Genomic DNA, 12936 nt, shown 5'->3' with positions numbered 1-12936 from the left:
TGATGCTCCTACCTGTTCCCCTGTGAAGTTCTGGATGAAGGTCAGATTGGTGGAGTTGATCATTGCAACCTAAAACAAGCAAATAGACTGTCAGATACAATACGCCGTGACTAATAAAGCACCAGGCTTTGTCCTCACAGCATTCCAGCAGCAAACATGGTCAAGCAGTCTGACAAACAGGCACATGAAGAATGCAGGAAAAAAGTCAGAAACCGCATTAAAAAAAGCTTTTATTGTACTGAAACCCCTTTTTTCCCTGCCCTCCCCCACCACCATCATCTTTGTGCCTTTACCATTTCCCCCCTCATCTTTCTCTCCTTCCCCCCATCCTAACCCCGGTCGTGGGGAGAGACGGAGGGGGGAGGCTGAGAATTCCTTCATAAGACCTAAAATAACAACCACATGGAGACAGCCGGGGGCTACACGTACACACACATGCACACACACATGTAGGAGGATACACGTTGACCCAATCACAGATGTCTCAAAGACATACGAAACGGGGATAGACTTACGGACACAGACAGATGAGGATGTGTAAACACAAATATTGAATCACTTGATTGAACGTTAACTTTCATGCACTCTGAGTTGTCAGATTGGTCACAGAAGAAACCTGATCATGGTTAACAGCTAATCCAGTGCCAGGCATCTAACATGGCCTACCTGCACCCCTCATAACAATCCCCCTACTGCGAGCTGCAAGCCCCCTCCTCTATGTCACCCAAAGTGCACTGTCTGTACAGGAAGGAGCGTTCTTGCACCAGCTACAATGTCCAGACATAAAACACACAGTGTTGCAGAGTGTGTGTGCGCAGTGTGGCGAGTCCTGTAGTTGCACTGCAGGATAGGGTTAGGGGTCGTGTGTGTGTGGAGAAGGGTTAGTGGGGTTAGGTGGGGTCACCGCCCTCCACATGCAGCGGAAGCTGTGTGTCATTAGGGAGGATTGACACTGTCAGCCCTGGGGACATGTTCCCATAAGAGAACACTAGACACACTGCAGTTTACATAGACGCAGATACAGTATTATCGTAGCTATGTAGATACATATGTGTGCAGTAACAGCTGTAATCCTATATGAGACACTAAAAGTAGACAAAACAAGAAGCCTTTATCGTTTGCGTGTGTCTGCAAAAAAAAAGCCAACACTTCTTATCTTATTCAGATCATAGACTGCCACACATACATCGTACGAGAAATGTCAGGTTTACAGCATACAGACGGTAGAGAAAAACAGAAGTTACAGAAGTAAAGAAATACCCAACGTAAAGTTTCTCCATAAGCCACCAAAACGGTTTCAAAGGTCCTTGGCATAGATTCTACAAGTTTCAGAAGATATACTGGAGGGATGAATGCCATCTGTCCAAAATATATTCCCTAGTTTGGTGTTTTGATGATGGTGGTGTTGAACACATCTAAATCTCCCATTGGCTGAGATGTGGTGACTGTGGAGGCCATAGCATTTGATTCACTTATTTTTCATACTCATCAAACCAGTCAGTGACTATTTGGGTCCTGTAACGCAACATCTGCATTCATCATTTCTTTAATTTGTCACCTGTCTGTAACAATGCTGTTGCTGCTGAATGACCAATCAAATGTCTTTCTTTTCTGGATTTGCTCGTCGGTTTATACTTACATATCCAAAGTTCTGTGCTCCTCTGGGAACTCCAGCTATCAGCTCTGGGAAACATAAAAACAAAGAAAGAGTTAAATTAGCATTTTTGCATGTGTGAGAAAGACTTAACAGAGAAAGAAAGGGCTCAACAGAGGTTTGTCTCAAAGGCCTGAACCCTCAAATCCCCTACCCAGCCCACACTGTCAGAAGGGCCAAGTGTTGCTGAGAACACGCTGAGTGATTAGATGCTCTGTGCTTGTGTATTGATTGATGAGTGTGGTGCCGTGGACTTATAGGGACGATCTGAGGGACCCACCCAGAGAGAGAAGACAGGGTCCCCTCTTCCTGCTCTACCCAAAAGGCTCAACCACGAGCCTATAAACCAAGACTTACCAGCTCCATCTTCACTCAGAACTCCCAGTTACAACCAGTTCTCCAGTCTGAAGAGGGTTTGGGGAACAAGACCACAACAAGCTTCGTACCACAACACAACACAACACAACACATCAACAGGCATGTGTAACCTCTTAAGGCTCACTTTAAGACTCTTTGACATGTGTTGTGCCGGAGGGGGTTCAGGGCCTTTGCGGGGTTGGTATGGGGGTATGTAAACGCAAGGTTGTCCTGTAAAGATCCCACTTAATGGTGATTAGCAAAAAGGCTCTGATCGACAGGAAATTATGAATGGGAAGCTGAAGTGGCATTGGGGGAGGAGGGTCCCATGTGTGTGAAGAGTGAGTGTGTGGTGACAGTGTTTGAAGAGAAAAGCAATAAAAAAATGGTTTAAATGGTTTAAAAAAAAATGTAGCATGACTGTGGTTGGACACATTTTATTTCTCCATATTTTCTTTAATAAAAGAGCTGAGTTTTTTGTTAAAAGTGCTTGTCTGTGTTTCATTTGTGGTGCTGACAGATGGCATGTGAACGAACGTCAGCAGCACCTGAAGCTCGCATAGAGATGTGAATCAAACTGCCACACTGCTGGCAACACACCAGAGTGTGTGTATAAGTGAAACTAAGAAAAATGAAAGGATTTGTGCATTTCTAGTAATCATAACTTTTATGACATGAAAATGATGCTGTGTGTGAGTGCCTGTCGCTCTTTCCCCATAATATTTCAAGTCCAGAAGAGATTCTGGACTCACTCTAGACGTCTGAAGTCTGAAGAGGTCTGCTGAGCCTGCTACTAATCATTCTAATCAGTCAAAATGGAGGAGAGGAAATCTCTTTATCAGTGGTTCCCGAAGTCCTGTCCCCTCAGGGTCGCGACCCAGACATACAGAGACAGTTCTCATTACTGCCACTGAGTTTAGACCAAGACACTGTCACCCAGCTGTCCGCTCCCTATCGCTCACATTATAACACCCCTCACAGCGGTCCTGGCATCCAGGCGAAGAGAGCATAAAGAGTGTTGAGTGTTGCAGCTTTTCAGACAGTGTTGCAGGGTGCCTGCTGAAGTTGTTAGAGAAGGATTCATCTGGTGCTGCATGTGGTTAGTTGTAATGAATTGTTCTCACCTTGTTCAGAGTCTCCTGTAAACTCTCCCACTGCCACAGAGTAACCTAGAAGGAAATGGGTTGCACATGATGACATATGGGCAAAATTAACTCTCTAAGCAATGCTCTGTGTAAACTGTATTCGATATGTGTAATGTAATGTATGATTACTATTTAGATCAAAACGGTTGTCAGCGAGTGTGTGTGTGTGTGTGTGTGTGTGTGTTTGTTTTGTAAATGCATGTTACCAAGGTAGCTGTCGTCGTGTGTGTCTTCAGCAGCTCGAGTGTGTTTCTCTCCTGGAACCCGTCTCAGCACTGCCTTCAAAGAATAGCCGTTCAGTATCTCAGCTATCCCCGCTGTCATTACCTGACCTGCACAGACACACACACACCACACACAGATTAACAGATAGAGAAAAACTAACACTCAGGGGGAGAGAGTCCCATCTGTTCATAGCCAGTGGTTTCAGCTCGCAACCCATGAAGGGAGCAGCATTGCCCTCTGCTATGGAAACCTGCTGGAGCTGACCCATCGGCTCCACATGAAACATGCACAGAGCAAACGACACATGCAAAGCTTAAACACATCGTTGGCAGAGGAATAGCTGGAAAAATACTCCAACGTTCCTCTAAAAAACCCTCAAGAAAACGCCTGTCCGCTCCGCAGCGAGGATTCTGAATTATAGGTGAGCACACGCAAACAACACCCTTCCTGTACTGTTGAACAAGAGGTCAAACAAACAAATGATTTTATCTACGGCCGCACTCAGCCTTCCATAAATCCTCCTTAATGTGTGTGTGTGTGTGTGTGTGTGTGTGTGTGTGTGTGTGTGTGTATACACTGACGAGGAGGTAAATGTACCCTCCTAACCCTCCCTTCAACTCCACTTTTACCCCCTCCCTCTTCTTCTCTCTCACACTGCGCTACGAGTTTATCTCCCAGAATAACATATCACTATATCAACTCATTATGAAACATCCATCTGATTAAAGAGACACCGTGTTACAAACTGTTAACACAGATGCATAAGTCACTGCAGCTAATTTGAAGTGTCCTTTACACCCAGAGATAACAAACTTGTATATAAAAGAGTTTTTTTTATGATGACTCAGGCTGAAGGCTGAAGATAATGGTTGTATATTAGAGACCATAAAATTCAGACTGAGTGCTTTTATAAACATTCAGAGGAAGTGTTTTAACTGAAGGGAGCCAGCCTTGCCAAGCTGAGGGCACAGAGAGGGAGCAGTCCATTAAGCTGTCTGTGATGCCTGTCTAGTGTGGTCTTGTATGCTGGAACATTTATTATTTAACCGTATCTAATAACAGCAGAAATGCCAAACAACAACCCAAATTGATAATTGTGTAGCAGTTTCAAATATCCATCACTGAGACATTTTGACCTCTTTATAAAGATCTTTCTTTTCTAAACAAATGAAGAGCTGTGACACGAGGGGGTTCCAAAGAAAGGAAAGAAAAATTAGTTTGTGCAACTAATCAGTAACTGTCTCCTTGCTTCTTACAAACAGCTGCAAAACTCTTCTGAAGTTGGATAACACGCACACACACTCTCACACCTGGAACTTGGGGAGTAGCGCTACACTTCAATAGCTGAACTCTGACACACTCTAGCTGTGTCTACACCTATTAAGACACTTCATCCCTCTGCTTCGACGAGCCCTGCATATCCAGCAAGCTAGCTGACCTCAGCACTGCTTTTATCGAGCAGATGATCCATCTTTCTTCTTTTTTCTCTGTGTCTGACTTACTCCCTCACATCTCATCTTTCCCTTTCCCCGCAGCAACATGTTTCTGTCATCTCCTTAACAATCATCTATCTCTCCCGCTGTCCTCCCTGCTCTCTTTCTCTATCAGACTTTTAATTCTCCCAACCTTTCTTCTGTCCTTCTCAACCCCTGTAGCCTGCTCTTCAGCCTCTTCCTCTCATTGAAGCTTTTCCAAGCCCCTCTGCGCTTTATCACGAGGCAGAGGGGCAGTTCCTCCACACTCCATTACCCCACAATCAGCTCATTACAGAGCCCAAACACCCATTTCCTGTTACACTGTTACAGACAGAGAGCGGCATGAAGTAAAGGAGCGAGTGAGGGAAAGAGTTAAGGAAAGCAGCAAAGAAAGAGACACAATTCTTTCCACCTTCTCCCACGTAAGACTCCTGTACTGAAAGTGCAGATTTGGCAAGTGTGTCCATGTGCATGCATGTGTATGTGGGCTGTTCTGACTGTTAAACTCATCTGCATTCTCTTCCCTCATTTGAACACCTTCCCATCTATGAAATCATTGCAAGAGAAAGACACAGGTTTACACACTGTTGCTGCAGTTACTGTACCTTGCCAGTAAAAGCTTCCAGGTCCTCCTACCACCAGCATTCCTTCCTGGAATAAATACAATTAGTTAGGGTTAGTCATGTGACAGATGTGTGTGTGCGTGTGCGTGTGTGTGTGTGTGTGTGTGTGTGTGTGTGTTTGTGTGTGTGTGTTTGTTTGAGACTAGAGCAGGGGTCTTCAATGTTTTTTTAAGCCAAGGACCCCCTAACTGAAAGAGAGATGGAGCAGGGACCCCCTACTACTAATATTGTATAAAATGAAGTTGCATATTAAACCGGGCCTACAATAACGTGTAGGGCGGCCTAAAGCCTTTATACATACCTTTTTAGTGCATAGAATACTAAGCAATCAAAATAATAATTGTTGGCATGATTTTATAATAATATTTTAATTGTCAACATGAATGTGGCACAGTGAATCCTTTGGGATAAACTGTATCTGTGGATGGCTACCTTAGTGACAGCGTTACCTATAGGCCAGTAAGCCTATCATCAGTGGGGATTTATATTTGCTAATAATATGTTGGATTCATGTAAAGACTTTTTAAATTTTGAAAAAAACTTCCAAAAATTAACAATAATTTCGAGCCCCCCTAGCAGTGACTCTGAGGACCCCCTGTTGAAGATCTCTGGACTAGAGGATATAACGTGAGTAGCTGTGTATGTATGCACATATGACATCCTGTGGAGAATGACAGCTTCCTGTACAGGAGGGTAGAGTTGGACCGTGAGACAGAGGTCAAAGTTCAAATTGACTATACAATGGAGTGTGTGTGTGTGTGTGTGTGTGTGTGTGTGTGTGTGTGTGTGTGTGTGTGTGTGTGTGTGTGTGTGTGTGTGTGTGTGTGTGTGTGTGTGTGTGTGTGTGTGTGTGTGTGTTTGGGCTATTGTGTTCAGAGGCGATGGGTCATATCAGGAGTGGAGGCTCCTCTAGGGACAAACGCGATCTCATCTTCCAAGTGTCCATAAATCTCAGAAATGAGTCTTGTGTTTGAAGAAACCCCTCCGCTTGCACTTTAACAGGGGACAAGATGTGTGCAGGGGGTTGTCATGGCAATAGTGTGCGATTGCTGCTGCAATCTTTACCTTGGTGAAATCCACACTGAAGCCAGCCTGACAGAACCCCTGTCCTTCTGGGTCTGGATCATCTAAAAACCACACAAACATGTCTTTCAAACACTATAAAAAGCATATTAATTAAGAAAAAAAAACATTTTCTGGAACAAAGCACTCAACTAACTTTGCAGAGAACATAACCTATATCAGATAAGAAAATAATGAAAAACCTATTACAGTTTACATATAAATGTAAAACCACTGGCGCATGTTTCTGTTTAAATCGCTGCATTAAACTGTGCATGAACACACAAAACGTATGTGCCCATAATAAATTGTTCTCCGTTTCAGAGGCACCCTACGGTGAAGCTTAATGATGCGTAATGACCCACGTGCACATATAAACAAAGGGTGAGTTATAGAAATAGTCTGAGTGGTCGTAGATTTATGTTAAGATGAAGCAAACAAGCTGTTGGAGGCAGACAAATCATACTTAGATACAAAGAAATACTTCCTCTGCAACGTTATTCCCCCTTTGAGAACAATTGAGTTTACAATGTGATTATTCTAGTCTTGTTTAGTTAGAACTGACATAAACAACAAAATAGAGATCTTTAACAACCTTCAATTACTAGAGAGAAGTATGAACCTGTGTGTATGAGTGTGAACGGTGAGGGTTTTTTTTGCAAAGCGGCAGATGTAGTTGATGATAAGGGCCATGTTTGATCTGATGTTTACGATGTGCCACCTGATAGCCTCCTTTTTTTCCTTATCAAACTCTGGTGGCGCCTCATATCACTGGGAGAGAGGGGTTACAGGAAGAAAGTACGAGAGGAAGAAAAAAACTAGAGATGAAGAAGGAGAAGGGGGGTTGGGGGCTAGGAAAATCCCATGAATCCCATTTTCAGAACCGATGACAGAAAGAAGAGGACCAGAGAGAGAAAGCCAACAAATGAACCACTCTGCTCGCTGTTTTTCAATCATTTCAACCACATTACAAAAATACACATTTCCTCACCTTTTGGTTTTATTTGGCCAGGCTTTGAGATATCCACCTCTGAGATTTCTGTCACCACGCAAATACAATAGAAGTGAATGTAATTTTGTTTGTGAAAGTAATTTAAAATAAAATTGACTTAAAACCATGCTACCAACAGTTTTCATTGGGACCTTTCTTCTGTATATAGTGGCTTCAATGAAAATTGTTCACAGTAAAGTCTGTGGATTATTCTGAGTAACAGACACACTGTACAGAAAAAAAGATGCCGAAATACTAATATACTATTGCAATGCCACAAACAAAATTACATTTACCTCAACTGTAGTGGGGTGGAGGCGGGATCTTAGAGCGATATATCAAAACCTAGACAGATAAAGCCTAAACTATCTGCATGGCTAAAAACTGAGGTAAGTGAGACATGTTTTGTTTTTGTGATTTGGGTGAATCGACCCCTTAAACTTGAGGACTATATATTATATTACATAGGCTGACATAAAAATCAGTGCACTGTGTTTAAACATTCTGCCATATTATGACACATTACACTGAGGATATGGTTTATTTGTGTTCACAATGACAGCAGAGACAGAAAGAGAAAAACAAAGGATGGGAGAATGGAAGGCAGTTAAAGGGAGATGGAGACAGTTGGAGACAGGGCTGCAGAGTGACTCACTGGTCCTGCAGGGCGAGTACTCTGCGTAGGCGCTGAAGTTCTGGACGGCCACATAGCAGGTCCCCACGGGGTCCTTCTCCCCACTCAGCTTCACTGTCCGCCAGTGGTAGAGAGGAGCACATGCCTGCACAACAAATAACATTCATATTCCTTAAAGAAATACTGACTAAAAAAGCCTTAAAAGAGAAAAAGGAGCATACTATTTGTGTAACCTGTAGTTTTAAGATGATACAGGTGCTACACATGTGTGATATTTATTGACGTCATGTCCACTCACCACCACTTTTCCTTTGTGTGTCCTGACCGATGCTCCAAACCACTGGTGTGACTTAAACTCCAGAGGCTCTCTGGTGCCATTTACCTTTATCATTCTGTTATCTGGAGAGAGATGGAGACAGAGGGGAAGTGGAAAAGACATAAAAAAATGAGAATGAAAGAGACATTTCATAATGACGCCAGTAAAAGCTGTTATTGACTGTGGTAATGTGGATCCAGGCCAGTAGCTGTGCCTGTGTGAATGGAAAGCATTTGTCCTTGATAAGCAAGAGCAAACAGCAACAGTCTTAAACAGGCCTATAACTAACATCAAAACACCATTTGCCCCCCAGAAACAGACATTTGTCAGGATGCTGGAGGCTTTTTTTCAGTCAAAGCGTTTCCTATAAAATGTAACAACACTGAAGACTCTAACTTGGCCTTCACACAGACACAGACACACACATGCGCACGCACACATCAGATTGGTGTCAGATTTGGTATTAGTGCCTGTGTGCATGCATGTCTTTGCTCTGTTGTAGATATTTTCCAGCCTTATTGAAGACCAGCTGGGTCTCTTTAGAGCCATGCAGACCCCTCCACATTAAACAACTAATTTCAACGCATGCACACACACTTAAATAGGCACACACACATACAGGCAGACAATAAATGCATAACAGCAGGTGTACAGTGGGTTGTTGTAGAGTTTATTTCTCATTTCTGAATTAATTTCTTCTCACCATTATCATTTACAGGATATATGGTAGACCCTATTCCAAATTGTTTTTGCATGCTTTTATATTAATTATTCTGATATCTTATCACTAATATATCAAATAAGAAAGCCATATCATATCAGAGGCCTAAAGGTTAAAGAACCAGGCTCATGAATCTTTTTGATTCCAGGACAGGTTTGGAAATTGTGGGTGAAGGTAATGAATGAAGAACATTCTAATAGACACACCCAACCTAGCTGCTCTGAGGCCACAGTAGATGACATGAGTGTGAAGCTCTCAGATTTGTGTTTGAAAGTGAAGGTCATATCTGAGAAAAGAGTGAGATTGTTACATCAAGTTTCTTTGAGGAAAGAAAATTTAAATGTAATAAATAATTCTATAATTGATGCATGTATCATTTTCTGGCAGATTGACAAGCAATGGATCAGCGAGTAGAATCTAGACACCAGGTTTCTTCTTATCATGGACATGCAACCACTATCAGCCCGTCTCAACCCCCCCTGCTACACTGGCATGACTTGACACATCTGCATAACGTCACTGAAGCCATGTACACACCCACACACACACACACACACACACACACACACACACACACACACACACACACACACACACACACACACACAGTCAAGCACATGTGAGGCTGATGTATGGCTATTAACCAACACAGTGCACACAGATGTTCACCACTCGTGCTGATATTTTTTTTTACAGTGTGCATGAGTGTATATGTGTATCTTAGGCTGGTTTATACCTGTAATAAAGGGTCTGCTGTAACTCTAGAAATATCCACCGTGGCCACTGTCATCAATCACCCGCCCATTCCAGTGAATAGATACACGTGCACATGAGGCTGCGCACACATTTGTTCCCTCTGTGTTTATTCGTATATCCCCCAAACCTGAAATTTACCCCAAAACACAAACTAACCCCTTCGTGAAACATAACACATAATTAACTTTAGGGAGAGCCAAGAAGATAGTCCTCACATTGAAGGTTTACCCTGATCTGCATGGAGCCTTGGTTTAGTTCAGGTACAATAAAGTCCTGCTTGCATCAGCTGATCAGTTATGAGCTGTTTGATTCATACTTCAGCAGCTAATGAATACACCAGTTGATTGGCAAGCAGCTGACGAGCAACATCCAATCATATTCATACATGTGCACACGGAGATGTACAACATGACAGTCCTCTGCTGACATCCTCATGCCAGTATCACTTGCTGCGGCAGCTCCATCCACATTGAACTTTCTAACTAAAGCTAGAGCTTTGGTACTGTTAACTCTGGTCCTCACAAAGATGATAGAAGTCCTCTCAAAAAGAGACGGAAAAACAAAGAACGAGAGAAGGATAGAAAGAAAAGGGGTGGGGAAAGGAGACAGGGATAAATTTTTAAGATCTAATAAAAAGCAGACCTCACCCAATCCCCCTTTCCTCCGCAGTGGAACTAAATTCCCATGTGCATACAGTTTACCCCCCCTACCCTGTCTCTCTCTTCCTCTCCACCTCATGCACACACACTTACTACTCAGATGGAAAAGCGTGCATCAGAGACATTAGACACACAAACACAGGCTGATTGGACAGTTAACCTTGATGATAATATATTGAAAACGATAATCACCAGATTGCATGCTTGTACCAGCAAACCCGCCAGCCACCTTATTTGTTAGATGGAGCTGATGAGACCCATATGTCTTATCTCTCTTTTTTCATGCAACAGCACATGTGCCAACTCATATCCACACACATACCAGACACACAGGTTATGAAACTCCAGTGGTTTCAAATGGAGTATCATCTGGGATCACCTCTGGCTTTCAAAGGATTACACTTGGACCTCAGTGAAATGAAAGCTTGTTAAATTTCATTTCTATTATTCACTAAAATACTCCTCATAAAAGTTTAAGTTATTCCTTTCCATGCTCTGTAGCAACACAAATCCTTTAAAACAGGAGTCTATGGAACATGATTATACCCAGAGGGGCCCCCAGGAGGTCTGTCAAGAATTTATTTGATATCCCTGACATTAAAAAATTGAAAAGCTTTCAGGTTACTCACTGGAATTATCAAAAGGTATCTGTCTGCAGCTGTCGGGGTGTCCAGGCCAGGGGCAGTAGTACACAGCCCCAGCCTCCACAATGCCAGGCTGAGAGGTGTTAGCCTTGGGAGCCCCTACCAACACACTGAACCTGGTGGGGGGAAATAAAAACCAAGGTACATACAAGACATGCAGGATAATGTACAATGCATTATGCAAACTTGTGCAGTCAATGCACAATTTGTCTCATTCATACATACTTTTTTCTTTCATAATTCTGTTTTGCTCTGTTCAGCAGAAATCTGAACCATTGCTTCTTCTGTCCCATTACAGAATGTGTAGCTACATAGATGATAAAGTCTCATTTATATTCATTTAAGTTGTGTTTTTTCCACCTCACATCATTTTGATTCAAATATATTCTATTGATTCTACTGTGAAGCAATATTGGCAGTACATGTACAGTTTAACTCTGCAGAACCCTGATGGGACAATGTAAGTCCTGATGTTGCCACTCACGTGTTGCTGTCGGAGGTAGGTTGGTAGAAGTCCACAGAATAGCCGAAATAACTTCCATCGGGTCCCCTGTAAACCGTAGGATGCTCTGCGTAAATATTAAAACTCCAAACTCCATTTAGCGCCGGCCACAGCACCGACAGCAGCCCGATAATAAACATCCCAGCAGAGGAAACAGAGTCCCATACACGCTCCATCCCCAAAGAACAGCCAGCTCCACACTATTCCCCAAAAATGAGAGGGGACTGGGGGAAAGAAAGAGAGGCAGAAAGAGAGAGAGAGAGAGAGAGAGAGAGAGAGAGAGAGAGAGAGAGAGAGAGAGAGAGAGAGAGAGAGAGAGAGAGAGTCTTTGCAGGTGAGGTAGGTTTGTCCCGCCAACTGGCTGTCACTGGATCACTGCGCGCTCCCCCAAAACTGCCTCCTGACACCCTGAAACCACCAGGTCTGTCCAGAGTCTCAGCTACGAGACTACACAGCCGCGCCCCCGCCCTCTGCACAAAACTTTACCCCCTACACACACACACACACACACACACACACACACACACACACACACACACACACACACACACACACACACACATTAAGAGGCACCGACCACATCTGAGCTCGCAACGGGACAGGCGCGTCACCGCTCCTTTTATGGCACAGACACATTTTCAACGGCGAATTTGGAGCTTCACCCTTTAAACAATAAATAAAATGAAAGTGAAATGTACAGCTACACTCTCAAATCAGTCCAAACATATACGCAGTCGCGGGCGAACACAGCTTGGCGCGGAAATGCAAAGATTTGTAGTTCATAAATTAAATCACCTTATGCTTTTTATTGGCCACTTTGTTCAGCCATAGTTAAAACAGGGCTGCATTTCCTTCCGTTGGGAATAATCTCTTGTAATTATGTCAGTAATTATAATGTCGATTTACAGCAGAAATCTCTTGAGCTGTAAGTTTAGGCAGTTTGTTTGGCCGGCTGACCGTTTCACTCAACACCAGGCGATTACCCCCCTAAACCTCCGAGGTAACATACTTCGCTCTCGCTGACAATATCCTGCAATGAAAAACAGTTTAAAGAGGTGACGGGGCAGACCAGGCTGCTTTTTGAATATTTAGCTCAGCAGAACACTTCTTTTTTATTATTTTTACATTTTAAACATACAGAACAGACAAACACACTTAATCAAGAACAACCA

General features: G+C 43.1%; 1 protein-coding gene across 1 annotated transcript in view; it reads right to left on the bottom strand.

The window, feature by feature from the left end:
* The window catches only part of itga8 (integrin, alpha 8), a 40067-nt gene extending 27852 nt beyond the window's left edge, over positions 1-12215 (bottom strand). Inside the window, exons 1-10 of the mRNA XM_031299095.2 lie at positions 11747-12215; positions 11248-11378; positions 8465-8565; positions 8188-8311; positions 6545-6606; positions 5462-5507; positions 3363-3488; positions 3136-3180; positions 1640-1683; positions 13-69 (exon numbers count right to left, since the gene is read on the bottom strand). Coding sequence (XP_031154955.1) covers positions 13-69; positions 1640-1683; positions 3136-3180; positions 3363-3488; positions 5462-5507; positions 6545-6606; positions 8188-8311; positions 8465-8565; positions 11248-11378; positions 11747-11940 — 930 coding nt within the window. The 5' untranslated portion in view covers positions 11941-12215. The remainder of the gene's footprint in view (positions 1-12; positions 70-1639; positions 1684-3135; positions 3181-3362; positions 3489-5461; positions 5508-6544; positions 6607-8187; positions 8312-8464; positions 8566-11247; positions 11379-11746) is intronic.
* Positions 12216-12936: the final 721 nt, after the last annotated feature.

This window comes from Sander lucioperca, chromosome 10, assembly GCF_008315115.2.
Source record: "Sander lucioperca isolate FBNREF2018 chromosome 10, SLUC_FBN_1.2, whole genome shotgun sequence".
Classification (NCBI taxonomy): domain Eukaryota; kingdom Metazoa; phylum Chordata; class Actinopteri; order Perciformes; family Percidae; genus Sander; species Sander lucioperca.
Note: the sequence above shows the minus strand (reverse complement) of the source record. Positions and strands in the feature narration are given on the sequence as shown.